Source organism: Priapulus caudatus, unplaced genomic scaffold (genome assembly GCF_000485595.1).
Source record: "Priapulus caudatus unplaced genomic scaffold, Priapulus_caudatus-5.0.1 Scaffold331, whole genome shotgun sequence".
Taxonomy (NCBI): domain Eukaryota; kingdom Metazoa; phylum Priapulida; class Priapulimorpha; order Priapulimorphida; family Priapulidae; genus Priapulus; species Priapulus caudatus.
Genome location: NW_014577392.1, coordinates 41,981 through 61,275, shown reverse-complemented (window position 1 = coordinate 61,275; position 19,295 = coordinate 41,981). Strand labels below are relative to the sequence as shown.

Sequence of the window (19,295 nt, the reverse complement as noted above, 5' to 3'; positions counted from 1 at the left end):
TCCGTATACCAGAACGTAGCCAATGGCACTCCTTTGATATGTTAGGTTAGAATTAGGGTTAGCGCATAGGGTTAGGGTTAGGTTTGGGTTCCGGTTAGGAGTAACTTGAGTAGGCGTAGCGACCCCTAGACTCGTTAGTGAGTTAGTCAGGTACTGTACCCGGCATATTAGCTAGTACGCCGGGTAAACGTTCCGGCAGTACCCCGAAAAACATAGACCACTCTCAGCTCTCAGTACTATAGGCCTATAGGCCCCCCCGCCCGACCAGCCCCCCCCTTACCGCGGCTATAGCCTATAGTACTGCTGATAGGGTCTATTCCCCCAGGGTACTGCCGAACGTACCCTGGGTACGGTCGCGGGTATACCCGGAATCGTCCCTGGTAACTATCTAGCGATATGTTAGGGTACGGTTACGGGTTAGGGTTAGTGTAGGTATTAAAAAGTAAAAAATAAAATAAGTAAAGTTAGGGTTTAGGGTAGGGAGTAGCGTAGTCGACTCCTAGAACTCATTATGAGTAGGCGAGGTAACGGTCCGGCATATTAGAAGTAGTATTTAGTACCAAGGGTACGTTCCGGTATACCGACCCGTACCCAGGGTTACGTCCGGCGATACCTGGGGTCATAGACCCTATCAGCTAATAGTACTAGAGCTAGCATGGAGCCTACACAGTGCTTATACACACCAAGCCCGTTACACTCATTTCTCTTGTGTAGCTGTGCCGCGGTAGTATGCGTGCAGTTCCACTTTCTTGTTGCAGCGCGAAGGCTATACTTGTAAGTTGTATTTATATGACTTATTTATAGCAATCATTGATAAATATATCTACATGCATAGGGCGCCGCCATGTTCTATTGTACTGCGCCCTCTGGTGAAAGAAAATGCCGTAAAGGATGTTGTAAAGGTTCGTTTATTTCTGAGTTTGTTATCATTGGAAATTATAGTATCATATTATACTTATAGCATCAGACTTATAGCATTTCGTTACTATTATACCCAATATGGGGTACTTAATAGGGTCCAATCCTAGTTTAGCACACCGGATTAGTTTAGCACATTTGCGAGGTCCCAAACTAGGATTGAGCACATGTCCATGTTGTGCCCAAACTTGGAATCTTGCACACACTTGGAATTTCAGCGCATCCGCAGTTTGGGCAACCAATCTTGAGATTGGGCAAACAGAGGTAAACAGAGCTTGCACAAACATATGATTATTAGGATTTCAAATGTTATATCATAACTATAAGGTCGTATACCTTCTTTCCTCAATGTGTTTGGCACCTTTGTATAAATATTAATTTTTAAATGATTATAATAAATAATTGGATAAGATTTAATATGAGATAAATCTCTTCCTAGTTTGCACCACGCACACCACACACTCGCTATGAGCGGTTGTTGAATCACCGACTGTTTTCAGTTTGCCCAATCTTGAGATTGGTCAGCCAAACTAGGGAATCCGCAGTTTGGGCAGCACAATCGCTGCACAATCTCGAGATTGTGCAGATTCCAAGTTTGGGTACAACATCCACAGGCACTTGGTGGAGCGTTTCAATAAAAATAAAAATATAAATTATAATGCTAAGTAAATACGAAATCTGTTTACTACCAAAGTCTTAATGTTTTTCTACTCTCTTTTACCTATTATTACCGACAATTTTCTGTAAATGCCGTCCTGTAAACTCATCTGCAACACACTGTCACACGCTGGCCGCTACCCCGGGCCCCCCACTCAGTGTTATTTAGGTTACACATATGCTCGTTCCCTTCCTTTGAAAGCACCCCCCTATCTCAGGACTGCCAAAATTTCTGAACCCCCTTTTTGCGGGTTTTTCCTGTTTTGGAGACCCCCTAAATCCGAAATAATCCTGAATGAGCTTTCAAAACTAGCAGGAATTTGATCCCGGAATTTGATAACGTTTTCTATGATATTCAAGATGAAAGAGAGAGGAAAAACACCCTCTTTTTAAAGAAATCTCAGGGTGAAAAGTCAAATACACCTTTTTTACAATTCTTGGGCCGGATTTTGTCACGCGAAAAATACCCCTTTACCAGAGATTTTGGGAACGCGGGCATGCGGTCCCTCCGACCTCGGAGTGGGGGGCCCGGGGCCGCTACACGCTAGCTGCCGCACACTGACACATAAATATATATTTATGTGTCAGTGTGGCTGAAGGGGTTGTTGTCGTATAGGGTAGTACATATATGTATACATAAATGTAATATAATGCTAGTCTAGGGAGTCGCCTACGTCTACTCCCTAACCCTAACCCTAACCATATCACATAGTTACCTGTTGTACATATATGTAGTACCCTATACGACAACGACCCCTTCAACATCGGTGTGCAGCAGCTAGCGTGCGGTGTAGGCCTACTTGTGTGTTGCAGATGAGCAATTGACCGGCATTTACAGGTGATTATCTAGGCGAAATAGAGTAGAGAAACATTGAAACTTTGGTAGTAAATACATTTCGTGTTTATTTACCATTATATTTTTTTATATTGAGACATATTCCAAGTACCTGTGCGTATGTCATGCGATTCCCTGCTCACACAACTTACAAGCTATCATTGAATATTTAGCTAAGGATTCAAGCGACGTGTATCACACTCATGCAGTGACTCACTAGCAGTGCAACTGCTAACTATTTGTCCCAGCCGGAAGCTAGAAGTCTGCTTCTCGTCCTCCAGCTACGAGTCAGCAACCTTGAAGCCTGGAGTTATCACAAACTCCATCATCAGTCAAACACCTATCGCAGCAGTCTGTGTTTCAAGGAAACACTCTTTTGAAGCCTGGAGTTATCACAAACTCCATCATCAGTCAAACACCTATCGCAGCAGTCTGTGTTTCAAGGAAACACTCTCGGGGCCTACCCCCTTTCAGAGGAAAGTTTAATCCTAAACACACTGAGCAGCTGGCCGTTTTAATTGTAGCACTTCTCTTGGTAGCAGGCGACGTTGAATTAAACCCAGGACCCAAGAACGTCTCAATATTCCCTTGCGGGTACTGCGAGCGCGCAGTCACTTGGTCGCAGCGTACGATTTGCTGTGATGATTGTGATATTTGGTACCACAACACGTGCTTAAGTTACTGCTCATCCCACATACGTAGCTTGGAGAAATCGGACTTTTCTTGGATTTGTGCCAAGTGCGACAACCAAAATGTCGCATCATTTACATTTCATTTATATGAACTTGACCTATATAACCGCTTCAGTGTTCTTGGATCTGCTACCGATGCAAAGATTTTTGTGGCTTCAGCAGATCTTAGTTTCAACCCAATCTTGACTAGTTTGCCACGATCTGAGCAACCCTCCAGTCCCATTGGTACGCCTAGATCGAGAGACCGACACAATAGTACGTCTATTGATGATCACCCTTCTAGAGATACCCTTAGTAAAAAGGGCAACAACTGGAGAACTATGGTAGTTAATTGCGAGGGTATTAAAAGCAAAAAAGGCCCAGTTTGCTGTCGCAGTTGATTACGTCAAACCAGATGCTATCTTGGGTTGTAAATCAAAACTCAACAGCACAATTCACACGGCAGAAAAGTTCCCCCCCCCCCAGATTATAAGGTGTACAGAAAAGACAGAACACTCCACGGAGGCGGTGTCTTTATCGCAATTAAGTCCTGCTTTGTGAGTGAACAGCTTACAGAAGCCGATTCAGACGCCGAAGTCATTTGGGTCAAAGTAATTCTTGAAGGAGCTAAGTCCCTTGTCATAGGCAGCTTTTACAGGCCACCAGATGAAAAGGCCGACCAGTTGGAAGAACTGAACACCTCTCTAAACAAACTGCCTGCCAGATGCCAGGTTAAAACTATTCACCTAGGCGGTGATTTCAACACTGGCAACATCAACTGGCATACAAACTTTTACAGTTTATTAGATTTTTTTTCTGGGCCTGCAAACGGGGGGGGGGGGGCATACGCCGGCTCCGCCCTATGCTGGATACGCCACTGGTAGCAGTGACATACTAATAGTCGTAGTACTAGTACTAGTAACTGTAATAGTTAGCCTAGCTACATCCATCAAATTCATTGGCGCCGCTCATGGCACAATTTGCAGTAGTGGTACACACCTACTAACCTAGCTCAGTAGCTGTAGTTTTAACAGTATGAAAGTTGGGCATTTTGACACTAGCGATGTCTGATTAGGGTTTGTTATGCATATAGAGGCACAGTGGTGCACCACCATTGGCCAAACTGGCCATTATAGGCCTACCTGCTTTGTCTAATTTTCCCTCAGAAGAAATCCTGCTGTGACTACTATGGATTCCTATACTGTCACGTGGATTCCTAGGGCTATATTGGCCGAACTAGTGCAGACCTGCCTAATTTCCTGATGTCTAAAGTGCACATAGCAGTAAAGTGAATGTATAACCCTACATTGTGAAAACCCTTGAAAATAATTGATTAAAGAAATTCTAATCTTAGGTGATATAATTTCTATGAGCTTGACGATGAGTCAGTACTCAATTATATATAATGAACTTCAACCCACAAATCATGTTTATCGTATCACATTCTAAGCCATATTTTTTTTTTCATCTTATTTGCATATATGTAATCATAGTAATATAGGTGTATAATCTCTTGCCCTGCATAACAAAAAACAACTGGAAGTATTTATTTTAATGGTGTATTTCAAATGGCAGTGATCCTTTTAATATTGAAGAAACTTTGTCAGACATCCTTTAGAAAGTCCTTTGAATCATGACTGTTCTACTTTTACATTTTTTCTATATTGAGTTCTAAACGGTTGAGCTTGAATAGGGTATATATACACAAAATTGTATGGCCTTTTACCATTGTCTGTGTTTTACTGATTCTCTCTTCAGTGCTCTCCAATTAAATGTTGAGTGTTTCCCTTCGGCACTCATTCCCTTGGATATTGCGCCACATAGTGATGAAAGGACAAATGAGTTCCCGATCATTTTATGCAGGAAAAAAGTCAAAGAAACTAATTTAGCAGAGCACTGCCTTATGTAACAGGCCATATTATATGATTAGTGGTAATTAGATGAAATTGAGCCATGGATTAATGAGACCTGCATTTTTCTGCTTGGCACGATCCAGGACATGACACCTTTACTCAAATGCTTTCCATTAGGGGGATGGTATGATCTTTTTCACTGGCAGGTTGTCAGTAGCCATGTCACCAAACCATCTAGCCATGACTCCTTTACCCTAAGGATGAGTAGGGTTAGATATATAGGTATCATAAATTAAGAGAAAGTGTTTGCATGCCAATTATGTAAGGTAATAATATTGCCATCATTTTACCTTTAGTTAGTGCTTGTATAGTCAGTTTTCTGAAGCAGCAGTAGCGGCAGCATCTCAGTAGCAAAAACTGTAGTCGTGGTAGTTGTGGTGGTGGTGATGGTATTGATATCATAAGTATCAGGAGCTGTACATTTGAGAATCTGGTAATATACTAATGGTGAGGGTACAAAACCTCCAGTGAGAGGGGCATAGCAGAGTTCTAGCTGTTAGCTCCACTAGTAGCTGTGCACAATTACGCTATATAATTAAATATGGAAAACAATAATTAAAAGGAGGGTTTGAAATGTTCATATATATATATAATCTTTTCCCCTCATTTTCTGGTATTGATTTTTGAACAGTTTTATGTATTTTCCTGATAGCCCTACTTGGATCTGCTAGTGATAGTAGCAGCACAGTTATTTTAGCAATAGAAATAGTAGTAGCTGGAGCAGTAGTGATAGTAGCCATATAAGTAGACTAGTAGCTGTGGCAATAGTAACAGCAATAGTAGTAGTGGAAATTTTAGCAGAGGGTACTCATACTCATAGCATACATGTGTCTGGTTCATTATTCATTATAGTAACCGTCGTAGTAGTAGCAGTAGTAATAACTAGCAATAGTAGCCACCTAAATAGCAGTGGAAGATGTAGCTTATCTGTCACATGCAGGCCCGTCCCAAGCTTTTCAAAAAGGGAGGTGGCCCTGGAAGCTCAGGGGTTTTAGATGCTCTCTGGTGTAATCTGAAACTTACTTTGGAGCATTTTTGCACACAATCGATGACCAATGTTTCAGAAATAATTTCGAAAATATTGGCCCTACACTAACACTTGCGCAACGAATTGACTTGCCGGCTAAATAACTAATTTCCAGGGTAAACTCTGGAAAAAAAGGGGGGTGCAACCGCTCACACTGCACCCCCCACCCTTCGGACGGCCATGTATCAGTATTATTACACTGCATAACTGTGGCGACCGTAGATATTGGACTTCACTGATGCATATATACACGTTGTTATTCTTGTCTTGCTTGTGTGTAGATGGACATGGATGAGGATGACAACATCCTACCCGTACACACTCCTGTTTGCAATCCAGAAGGGCAGCAGGATGTGCTGGGTATATTTGATATGGGCGATGTGGGCCTGACCACAACACATTCACAGCCTTCATTCGGTATGTCACCTTTAGTCTCACGTTCTCTGTAGACAACAGAAGTAAATAATAAGGGAGTAAGACCTAATATAATAATTCCTTTTATTTACTCTAAATATGTTAGCCTATGTACATTGCAACAGTAAATGCCCCTAATCGACATAAAAATTCAATTGTATAAATACAAATTTATGTTCTGTAGAGAAAAATCTTTGAGATATCATGAACTACTGCTTAGAATAGCTATGAATTACATTTCCCATGTATACATATGCATCGATTTTTATAGTGGTGGTAGCATTAGTAGCATTATATAGTAGGTGTTTAGCATTTAATTGTTCGTCATATAAATTGAACAATTTTTGTGATGACCACTCTTCGTTCTACAGATGGTGGGAACTTTCACCTCAAGGTTCTGGTTCCCGCAATAGCAGCCGGCGCCATCATTGGGAAGGGAGGCGAAACCATCGCTCAGCTGCAACGGGAGACTGGAGCCAGAGTGAAAATGTCAAAAGCCAATGACTTCTATCCTGGTGAAAATGTGTTTCTGTAACTCTTACATAGCTGTTCTGTATACTTACTGTCACAACTATCGCAAAGATTCGTCTGCATTGGCTGACTTGTAGCTTGCACATGCACTGTAATTTAGAATGGATGCACCTACAATGCTTCTCACTGTCTGTCTTGGCATATTATTGGAGTTTAATTGCATGTTAGGACGGGTGGCTGTGCAGTGCATTCAGAATGCATGCGCTTGCAGCGCCCGTGACTGTTTTCATGTCTGTATTGTAGGATCATCGGAACGCGTGTGCCTAATCTCAGGTAATGCAGAGAACATCCTTCACACCCTCGACTTCGTAATGTTGAAGATTCTAGAGAAACCTGACCCAACGGCCAAGGCAGCGATTGACTATGATCACAAGTTTGCGGCACAGAGAGAGAAACAGGTGTAACTTGGTTTTATTTGTGGGGTGTATTGGTTGAAAAAACATAGACATTATGTTAATATCGTTAGAACAGGTATTGAACATCGCTAATGGTATTGGAATGCATTAGTTCTAGTATTTCATTGACAATAGCATCTGCAAATTTCTTTCGTTCATCTCAAATGAATTTTTTAGCCCAGAAATTTGAAATGTCACATCCCTTATGACTAAGGAGAGAAATGGCAATGCATTAAACATCGTTTTTAGCTCAGCTGACGAAGTCAGATGCAGCTTGTAGAATCGCATGAATGTCTGTCCGTCCGTCCGTCCGTCCGTCTGTTCCGTGTGTCAAACAGTTACGCACAAATCTTAACTGTCTCGACGTATGGTCTTGATATTCGGAGTGACGTCAGGGGGATTGTGAAAAGGACCCGGGATGTCGAATTTGAGGGTCAAAGGGTCAAAGGTCACAGACTGTGTTTAATGGAGGGTGAAATATTTCGCCCCTTAACTTAAGGTATAGGGGGAATATACGGAATTGCGGCACCAAATCTCAATGGCTTGACCTATTGCTGCTTAATATTCCGATGTATAGTGTGATGGGGAGGAAACCAATCACAAGGGGCGAAATTGGAAGCGTCAGCAGGTTTCGAAAGGGCAGTGGGAGAAAGGTCAGATACCAGACATTTTTCTGAAGACACCACCATGGTCTAACGGACCGAGTGGCAGAAACTTTTTTGTTTCAGCGCTGGACCTACCATTTTTAATCGACTTTATTGAAACGGACGCCATGAATGTCCTTTCCACTGATGTCGGCGAGGAGAGTAAGTGTCGTGATAACCGTTGTTGACCCTCAAGGAAAGAGGGTTATAACATGGATTTATTGGACTGTTTAACAAAGGACTGAACTGCTTTTGCTATAAAGCCCCTACCACCCGCCCTCACCTTCCCCCACCACCACCACTACGCTCGCGCTCGACCGCATATCCATGATAATCATGTTAATATAAGTTTACACAGCTGCTATCTTTCAGTACCTGTTCTAACCGGTATAGCAAAGTCTATCATAGATTTTAGATAACCCGTATTAGTAGTATCTAAGATAATATCTCTGAGCACGAATGTGGTGGCGTGTGGGCGCACTTGATTCGGTTGCCAGTGAGATTATCAGAAGAATACCCGGCTACGGTACACGTCAGTTGAACGCTGTTGCTCTGCGGCACTTGTTAAGCTTCCTTTCTCAGTTTTAATTCTCAGTTGACCCTTGTATATACGTTGTGACTGTATTGCTATAGGGGTGTGAAAGGTATGTCAAATAAGGTGGGTTCTGTTTGATTGGTAGGTCAAGGTGTTGGTACCAAACAGTACTGCTGGCATGATCATAGGCAAGGCTGGAGCCAATGTGAAGCATATCAAGGAAGAGAGTGGAGCCTACGTACAGATATCCCAGGTTTGGCTTCGATATTACTGTTGTTTAGAATGTTGACATTGACGTTGACATTTGACAGGGTAAACTGGGCAGTAGATAATGAGAAGGTCAGTCTTCCTCTCTCTCTCTCTCTCTCTCTTTCTCCTCCCCCCGTGCTTATGTATTGCCGTGTTATCATGCAGAGGGTGAAGGATGTGACAATTCACAAGTGCTGCAACTTCTCCTTTTGCTCCTTCTCCCCCTGTGACCCCTTCTCTCTCCTTGTCACTCCCCCTACCTCATTGTCCCCCCTTTCGCTCCCTCTCTCTCTCCCTACCTCTTTGTCCCCCTCTCTCCCTCTCTCTCTCCCTTTTCTCTCTCCCCTTCTCTCTCCCTCTCTCTCTCCCCTTTCTCTCTCCCCCTTCTCTCTCTCTCTCTCCCTCTCCCTACCTCCTTGTCCTCTCTCTCTTTCCCTCTCCCGATTTTTCTCTGTCTCTCGCTCTCTCTTTCTTCCTCTCCCTCCCTCTCTCCCTCTTTCTTTCCTCCCCCTTCTCTTTCCCCGTGCTCACGCTCTCTCGCCACGTACGTAATCCCGCAGAAGGCTAAGGACGTGACGCTGCCCGAGCGCTGCATCACCGTCATCGGCGACCTCGAGCAGAACCGCCGCGCCTGCGCGCTCATCCTCGACAAGATCGTCGGCGACTCGCAGAGCAGCAGCTGCACGAACCTCAGCTACGCCGACTTCTCCGGACCCGTCGCCAACTGCAACCCGACCGGCTCACCGTTCGCACGATCCCCGTCCGCGGGGGCGCCACCGTCGGGCGGCCCCACGCTGAACAGCGGCGGCGGCGGCGGCGGCGGGTCGGCGCTGTTCGAGAACATGCAGGCGCTGCTGCGCAAGTGCGGCTTCTCGGAGCAGGCGACGGCCGAGATCACGGTGGCGATGAACACACTGGCGAGCTACGGCCTGCTGAGCGTCGGCCTCGGCGGGCTGCAGGCGCTCGCGCCGCACGCTGGCCCCGCGACGCACCCGGCCCTCCAGGGCCTCGTCGGGCTCGGCGCCGGCCTCCTGCAGGGTAAACCTCCCGGTGGTGGCGCCGGCGCAGGCGGTCTCGGGTACACGGGCGCTGCGGCTGCTGCGGCCACCGCCTACGGGCCGGTCGGAAGTCCAGGCAGCAGTGGGCAGAGCGCGGGGGGAGGCATGGCTCAGGCTGATCGTCATCATCATCATCAGCAGCAGCAGCAGCAGCAGCAGCAGCAGTTCGACGCTGCGCTGACCGAGTTCCAGGAGAACGTGAGAATGTCGCCGTCCTCTAGTCCATGCTACGCCAGCAACTCGTTTGGCCTGAGAGCCGGATCGCCGCTCGAGATCACAACTGATCAGGTATTGATTGATCTAATCTTAATGTACAATAATGTGTGTGCATGCATGTGTGTGTGCATTTATATATATATATATATAGCTATATTACCCGTCATTCAGACGGGTTTGAGTGGGATCTGTTTTGAGGATGGTGGTTTAACCATTTATCTCTCACTTTTGTTTGAGGATGTATTTACAGTAAACGAAAAATACTGATATTTAGACCCGAGTCATATATCAATATTTGTTTAAAAAAAGTTGTACTGTTGTAGCTAAATATATATAAAATCGGAAATTTTACCTTAACACAATTTCAAAAGGTTATGGCATGTGTCTAAAAATGTGAGAGCATTGGGAGCCGGGTAAGCGCGGGCACGGTTACACCTCCCGTTGTCAAATATTTGCACACACACACCACACACACGCACGCACGCACGCACACCGTATTCACACACATACGGGTATGCGCACGCACAATCACATGCGCACCCACGCACACACATACCACATTTACACACACAAGGGCGCGCACACACATACACTCACGCGCACGCACACGCACACACACACACACACACGCACACAACTGCAGCCGTCTCTCGTTGGGGTTTGTCTTAAATTTTTGCCTCACAGCTGTGCGCGGCAGTGCTTGGTTGTTTATACACCGCAGCCGCAATGGCTTTGGTGTGTGCGCGTGCGGGTGTGCGAGCGTGCATGCGTTCGTGCGTGCGTTTAGTGTGGCTTGCTATGCTAGGTGAGAGGCACGTGAATTGGTGAGGCACGGATTGGATTGCGCATGCGGATTTGGCGATCTTAACATTTGGTGCGGGTTTCCGATGAATGCCGAAGGTTCTTTGGGCACATAACCTTTTAGAAAATTGCCTCCAAAAGTCACTTTATGATCGAAATATCGTGTTCTAACATAGCGGAATGTATTCGGGGCGTCCAGAATTAGCCCCAGCTCGATTTGCGTGAGAATACGTGGCACGGTTTCGAAGGAGATACGGAAAACGACACTTCGGCTCTTTCTACTATTATAATATAGATGTATGTATATATGTAGTCAAACCTATATTAACGATCATTTTTGCAAAAAAAATACCAATGGTAACAATGAGGTTACTTGCCACATAGCAATATTAGGAGTAATAAATAATATACACGTGGGTACGTAATTTAAATCGATGAACAATCGACATGAATTTCATTCATGCGTATCAAGTGTAATTGCTCAGCCGATTACTACTAAACGTTTTCTGTAATCTTTCGCAGGAAGATGTTAGCACTGTAGCTCTCGAAGTGAACGAAAACATTGTCGGAGCGATCCTTGGCCATGGTGGGCGTTCTCTATTGGAGATCCAGCAGCGCAGCGGCGCCACCATCCAGATCAGCAAGAAAGGCGTCTACGCGCCCGGCACACTCAATAGGTTGGTGACGATTACCGGTTCGCCCGCTGCCCTACAGGTGGCGCAACTTATGATCCAGCAACACATAAGCCAGGAGGAGACTAGGCGGCAGCACCAGAACACGGTGCCTGTCGGTCGTTAGCACTACCCACGTGTCACGCGAGTGCACATGTGTGTCGTCGTCATTACCCTCCACACAGCTTCCGCCTGTTGGTCGTTAGCACCTGCTTGCATCACCTGTAGACATTTTGCGTCGTTTTTCGCACTGCTGATATTCATGTGTCGACGCGTTTGTTGAGCGACACGAGAGAAAGACTGGCGGTGTAGTTGCAGCTGCGGCCGATGTGACTGCACTAGGAATTTGGTTGTGTTAGTGATGTATGAGTGCGGATGAGCAGTAACTACTGGGCAACAGCTGCGTGCGAAAGCCACCAGCGCGCTAATAGACAGGCAAGCCGGTGAGTGCTTGTGGGTCCGTGCTAATATTGTAAAATTGATTACTTCTTTCACAACCTGCCACAGAAGTCCTCTTTTATCACCTATGAAGGTCACCTCTGTGGCATCACCTCTGAAGGCACATGGTTTAGCATGAGGTGTGTGCGTGTGTGTGTCTGTGCGTGGGCACGTACGTGTGGTCATTTTGTGATTGGTCTTAAAAGAGGAGGAAGAGTGCAGACTTGAACTATGACTGATTGTGGTTGCATGAGTTCGTCTTTGGTTAGGATCACAAGGTGGCTCACTGAAAGTGATTTTATTAGCATTGTCTCATGCGTTTGTGAAAATGGGCATCCAAGATGCTATGTACAGGCATGAACATGTCTATCTTGCCTTAATAACTAATGTTGGATAGATATATTTGTCATCCAGTACAGGTTATGTACAGTACTGCAACAGTTTCTTGCAATTGCTACTGCACTTACGGTGTGTGAATTTAAATAACTGTTTGATATGTGATTTGCCTTCTTTGAGTGTTTGTAATGGAGAGGTAAACAGAATGTGATTAGATAAATTTTTAATATGTGAATATAGATATGGCCCGTGGAATATTTTGACAGATATTTGCAAATGCAGATTAAATCATCAGCATATTTAGTATACCGAGTTTTAATATGGACATTATATCAGCAATAGCAGCAATGGGTAAAACTGGTATATATATATATATATATATGACACATAGGAGTATGTCTGGCCTAGTAGCACCTTTATTGTTATTGGTGTACATATGCCATGCACCTAGTGGTAAAGTTAGAACAATACCTTTCTGCATGACCTGCATGGGTGTGCGATAATGTAATCATGTACAGCTCACAGGGGTACACCGTTTTGCCAAAGTCATTGTCATCGTTCTGTAAGTAACTGCCTAATAAAACTTATTCACTCTTGTTTACACACACGTGTGTACATTTGTGTATGTATGTATGTATATATATATATATATATATATATAGTATGTATGTATGTATGTATATATATATATATATATATATAATATATACATGCGCATGCCTATACACACAAGTCATGTCATCATATTCACTCTAGTATATATACATAATATATGTTATTATTGTTATACAAGTCCTTGTTATGTGTACATTTACACAGTATGTCGTATTAATGGTAATTAATTGTAGGTGATATTTTTGCTGGGCAGTTAGTGAAATAAATGCTATTTATTAAATAATGTGCCAGTAGCTTACAGGGTGTAATACCGTGATTTAATACACCTAGGCTATCGTCCGAAAGCCGTATAATGCTATATATTGCTATATACACCTAAAGCTAAAAACTTCATTTTAAATTTGATTGAAGTGTAGTAGCACTAAAAGTTTCTATGATCAAAAGTCTAACAGCAGGGAAAGTGTTACCGGTACCAAGTTATGTTGCTGTTTGTTTGGTTTCTTTGGTTATTCTGAGAATGTGAGAATGCATCAATAGAATTTATAATTATCTGTATAGGCTGTTGATATGTCTTCTTGACTAGGTGGAAAATGCATATCATGCAAACACTGCACTTATTCCTTGTACGTGCAGTACCAAGGGTCTTTTGGAACAAGCCAAATGTGTGCACATCACCATAGTGTGTATAATATATAATATATATATAATATATATATATATATATATATATATATATATACACTAATATATAAATATATATATCCCACCTTATCTAGAACGAGAATAACGACAGAATACACAGAAGATGGTCATTCTTTTGTTAGGTGGTGTTCGCGTGTTAGGAATTGAATGTTGCGCGCATGTAACAGCGGCTGTACTGTGTTACACTTGGTGCTGGGTGGCAAACCGCTCGTTAGACTTTGCAAGAAATCAAACTCGGAAATGTGATTGAGTGATATTAAATAGGCACTGGTAGGATTGTCACGCAATTATGTAGATACAGTTCTTGTGATTAAAAGGGATAGGAGATAAAAAGAGGAGCACAGGGGCGGGATAGGCAAGATGTTCGTCTTAACGTATCATGGAATATGATTAGTGATAAATACTTATTTATCAGGCTAATTCTAATTAATTTCGAGGTTACTATTAACATATTGCCTACTTTGCGAAGTAACTCCATCTGGAGATCTCATGATGTAGTTATTCCATAAGTTGTGTATGGTCCGGCCTAGCTGGTCTCCTTTGGGGTAAATTTTATAATAGCAATTATCTCTGATGAAAATTTGTATTGAATTAGCAAAGGATTGTGTATGTCATTTCATATCGTTGAACTTATGGTGATTATAGGTTTTTGGTTTTTGCTGGCCTAATATGGTGCGGTCGAGTGACCGCGATGTGGTGTCTTTTAGGTCTGTCCGTCCTACCGTCGTGACCCATGCTGTTACTCTGCAGTTTTGTTGTTGAAATTGGTGCTGGAAATTTTGTACGATCTGGGGAAATTTTGTTGCCATAATAAGTTACTGTCGTCTGTGATTAGCGAAGCGGAGTTCTTTTCGTAGAAAATCGAAAATCTTCTTTGAAACAACTTAGAGGATTGAGATGAAATTTGATCTAAGCGGAACGTCCAATTTTATATATGGAATGGATAACTTTCAGTTTCAAATCCGACGCTCGACTAAATTTGTTTGGTTCAGCTAACCAATAGATAGGTAGATACGCTCAGATCTACCAATTCTGTTTTAAATACTCAACACCATGTATTATTAATGTTATTAGCTGTAAAACTGCAGCTTTCTTAAATACCCTCTGATCGCTTTTACCTGGCGTACATGATTTCCCTGGCTACAGTTGACATTGTCTTATCCTATATCAACAACTCACGAATATCTTTCTCTACCTCACATCTGTGACACGCTCGCGACACATCATGTATTGCATAGTATGATCACTTTTCCTATCAGCCCTCGTGCAGTGCATACTATAGCTACGTGTTATATTAACGAACCGCCCCTTGCTCCCTTACACGCCAGATATTTTCCAATGTATAGCACGTTTCCTCCAACGATGTTTCGGAAAATAACTTTGCTAGTTACTATTTCCCGGTTATAAGTGAATTACCAGGTGCACTGGGTTTATTTTCCTGTTATGCGTATTTGTTGTCACTGCGTTTCACAGTTGAGTTACGTTTATTAAAGGTTGTGTTAGTTAAAACTAACAATAAATTTCGATTGACTTGAACTTGTTTTTGTACGGGAAATGTTACGTTGGTTCGTGAAGGTTCTCTAAACCAACTTGGAGTCTAATTGCATGTTGCTGAGCTGTGGGATTAAGCCCTCCCCCACCACCCGAGCTGCAATTCCACTGCTTGGTTACATGTGAAAACGCACACTCGCGTCCGAAGCAAATTCGCACGCTCGCTCACGCACTCACCAACTCTCATAGACACACATCTCCCTACTATCCACGATGCAGCCACGCACGCACGCACGCACGCACGCACGCACGCACGCACAGCCATCTCCATTAGCCGCCCAACCACAGACAAGGCTACAACACCCCACTCGCCTACACAACATTAACTTGCGCCCTGCACACAGACTCATGCACTCATATTCCTCGTGAGTTGCCGCATTTTACGTGCCAATGGAAATGCGATGGTTAACGCCAACTGGATAAATGTTGATAAAAACATTTATTCTCTAAAACCTCCTACAAAAGGTATGTATTTATTACTTCATAACAATATTTAAAATCAATGAAAAATACACGATTACGTTTCTATAAATGCACAACGGACAGTGCAACAAGAATAACACACACGTAGCCATCAGCTACATCGTCTTAACCAAATTATTACAGTCACACAACAATTCTACTCACTGTTGGACGCACTCTAAAATTGCAGGTTGTCTGCATGCAACACTAATAACATCCCAGACAGTCCAGCGTAGCTAATGCACAACATGCACACCGAATGCCCATCTTAGTTCATTAAAACACACGCACGTATTGGCCCACCCCTCTTCTTTTCCACCGGCTGAAAACAACTACACCTGAAATGTTCAAGTACAATTGTTTTCCTCATTGTTGTATATTATGCACTGCTATAGCGGTTGGGACCATGTGCTTCTCCAAGAGCAGCTAGACCAAACAAGGATGGCCGATATTTTTTTAAGTGGTTAGAATTCATAACAAGGTCATACTGTCAGCATCGGTGATTTCAAGCCACGAACATTCTAAACCATCAAGTGATTAGATATGACATCGTCAGGAAATTAAAAAGCATGATGGCGTACAAGACGCGTGTACACGCACACTCATTGCAGGGGCGGATCCAGAGGGTTTGGGTGACCAGTTTCCATATGTTCTTCTGCACCTAGGGGGGTCCGGGGAATTTTTTAAAGATTAGGCTATATTTGGTGCATTCTGGTGAATTTTGAGGCCTGTGACCTGTTTCTGGAAACCGGTGCAAACCGGCCTAAATCTGCGCCTGCATTGCTGTCTGCTGCAGCTGTATATGTCTGTAGATATAAAGCATACACGCCAACTATAATTTATAAACATAGTCAAACCTGTATGTAATGATACTTAATATATAAGGAAAACACCTATATAGTATCAGGAGTCTATCAATATTTATAGACTCCTGACAGTATCCCTTATAGACAGGTGGCTTTTCTAAATAGATGGTTTCAATGCATTACTACTCCTCAGGGGAAAATGCCAAACATGTCCTTTATAAACAGGAGTTCATTCTATAGAAGTGTCTGGCAACACAACTCTACACATATCAACAACATCAGTTCCACCAACTGTACGCATTTTCATCAGATTGCACCGTGAATAATTGTAACTAAAATAAACATAGATAATGTAATTAAATTCAGCAATGCCAGCCAACGCAGGATGCTTACAAAGATTTATAATAACAAAATATAACAAGCCCCCATCATTCTGCACGTGGCCTTGGTAAGAAACTTCCGGCTTTAATATTTAGTATATGTTAATAAAAAATAATACATCTCACTTCTCATGAACAGCAGATAGCATCTTACTTGGTAAATAAAAATTTGTGTTAAATAGTAAGAATATGATTTTGAGTGCAAGGTGTGTTGCACAACTTGTGCTAGGTTCATAATAACACACAACTACGGTCAATTCATATTTGTAACTGTAGGTCAAAGTCCTTTACTCTAAATACAATATTATAATAATAATATTAATAATAACCTTTACAAGATTACTGCTTCTGCTAATACAAAGATTACCAGTGGCCCCATCTGATTGAAACAACACCCTTCCCCATCTCGACACGATCATATAACCTTAATACAAGGTGTGATAAATAAACTGTACAATTATTTTTTGTATAGTAGGTAGTTCCTTGATCTGTGAAGATTTTTGCCGATACTCGACGAGTCGAGATGCCGGCTGGATGCCCGGATGCATGCGCCGCTACAAATCTTTGGTGGGTGCGTGCGGCGTGTCGTGTGAGCCCCGTCTTCGAGGACGGGCCCCTGTGGGGTGGAGACAGTGAGACTCGGTCGACTGTTCCAGAGACGAGTCTTGCTCGGGGACAATGGAAGCCTCAGCGTGGTTCGATGACTCTGCAAGAACGGGTAACGATTGAAGAAGGGCTACTGTCAGTTGTGCACACGTCGTATCACCAAGTGCGCATACGCACAGGCATTCTTAAGCTGCAGGAAATCGGGTTCCATCACGAAAATATTACCTTCAGCACAAGGACTCGATGGAGGTGTTCGTTTTAATCGTTTCATATCCGTCTGATTTCCCGCGTGCCTGAAATATAAATGATCCGACAGAATTGTATTGGTGCGGAAAACTCCCGCGCATTCAATTGACATGTTGAAGACGAATGTAGATAGGAACTATTTGTAAATTTTATGCAAAGTACAGAAATTAGAAAACAGCTAGCTAAATAGAAAATATTGGTGAGAGGAGAGCTGTACCTTGACTTGATGAGAATGCCCGATTTTTTCATTGCACATTCTGCAGTGGCCTCTAGTGAGTACACTGTAGGATACTGCGCCACCTGTTGAATGGAAAATGAAACATTTTAAATTATACAAAATAATTACAAGTTAACGATCTGTGCAAAGAAAAGTGCACAGGTGATGTATGCACACAAGTTTGCACACACACACACGCACGCACGCACGCACTCACTCAGGCAGACAAGGACACATTGCTGCCTATAGAGGTGAGTTAGATTTCTTCAAAATTACACTCACATATTTTCGTTCCATCTTGTTTCCTGGTCTAACTCGAACTCTGCAAATACATTGAATATTTGCATATATTCACATTTGTTTATATCGCACATATATTGCAAGAACAATGCCTTTAAACCTTTTTGGCTCAGTAGTCACTTTTAGTCTATAATAGCTATATTTTTCTAACACAATATGCCATTTGTATTAATTTAAATATGATGGCTGGTTTTGAAGTGATAAATTATCCCACATTACACAATCTGTACTGCTGCCACCTTGATGGCAACTTCTGAAAATTATGCTTTCTATCCACATTGTAAGTCTTGTGTCCATTACTTACTGGTGTAAGGGAATTTATACAAGAATTACTGTCAGTGACACTACAAAACTATCATAGTTTTAGTGCAGTTTTAAATGGAAGATTTTTCAATTGACACAAGGCAGTATGGCCACTCAGGTTATGAACGCATGACTGAGTGGTAAAGTGGTACTCACTCAGCTTGAGTGGGGTCCATCAGTACTTGACATATGCGGTCACTGGTTGCTGCCCACATCGGCAGGGTATGCAACGACCTCTGCAATGAAAACATTTATACGTCAGTTCAAAGTTTGCTTCACAAAAGTAGATTTATTATGGCAACCTTCCCAATATTCTGCTTACCTTTAGAGCAGCATAAATGTATAATTCAAAAATTTTCTGTAATGTGATAATCATAAGTGTGGAGGCCACCTGTTTTGCAAGTTAATGACAAAACAGGCACACACTTATCAGTAGCCATTGAAAACTAATATTTATTATACACATATGCATGTGAGTATCCGAGTGTGTACGTGCGTGCATGTTCATGTTTGCGTGCATGCGCGTATATATATATATATATATACACATATATGAACAGTAGTAGCACTCACACGATCTCTTAACCGCCGTCGCCCCGATCGCATCTCTCTGCTGGCCTGTTGACATACAGAAACACTTAATTTACTAATACTTACAATGTCAATGATTTTCACAAAATATGCACCAAAAATAACTTGCATTTTACACAATTCAAAAGAGAACCTCACTTGTGCTTTACTCTGTTGTAGCGACTGATACACTTTAAAATACACACGCCACAAGTTTAAATGATAATA

At 42.7% G+C, this 19,295-nt stretch overlaps 3 protein-coding genes across 3 annotated transcripts in view; 1 reads left to right on the top strand and 2 right to left on the bottom strand.

The window, feature by feature from the left end:
• Window positions 1-841: 841 nt before the first annotated feature.
• Window positions 842-12,826, top strand: LOC106809135 (RNA-binding protein Nova-1-like). Its single transcript, XM_014812109.1, has 7 exons — window positions 842-902; window positions 6,303-6,438; window positions 6,807-6,950; window positions 7,210-7,364; window positions 8,686-8,793; window positions 9,350-10,135; window positions 11,387-12,826. The coding sequence occupies exons 2-7, from the start codon at window positions 6,303-6,305 to the stop codon at window positions 11,660-11,662; spliced, it is 1,605 nt and encodes a 534-aa protein (XP_014667595.1). The 5' UTR covers window positions 842-902; the 3' UTR covers window positions 11,663-12,826.
• A 3,509-nt stretch (window positions 12,827-16,335) lies between these two features.
• LOC106809139 (G patch domain-containing protein 2-like) lies at window positions 16,336-19,115 on the bottom strand (the record flags this gene model as incomplete). Its single annotated transcript, XM_014812112.1, is given in 6 exon segments — window positions 16,336-17,531; window positions 17,657-17,724; window positions 17,895-17,977; window positions 18,177-18,216; window positions 18,654-18,733; window positions 19,071-19,115. Coding segments are annotated over 6 exon segments (468 nt in total), but the record flags the coding sequence as incomplete, so codon positions are not given.
• Window positions 19,116-19,222: 107 nt separating this feature from the next.
• LOC106809134 (G patch domain-containing protein 2-like) overlaps window positions 19,223-19,295 on the bottom strand; it is a 14,940-nt gene continuing 14,867 nt past the window's right edge. Inside the window, exon 5 of the mRNA XM_014812108.1 lies at window positions 19,223-19,258. Within this exon, the coding sequence (XP_014667594.1) occupies window positions 19,223-19,258 (36 nt within the window). The remainder of the gene's footprint in view (window positions 19,259-19,295) is intronic.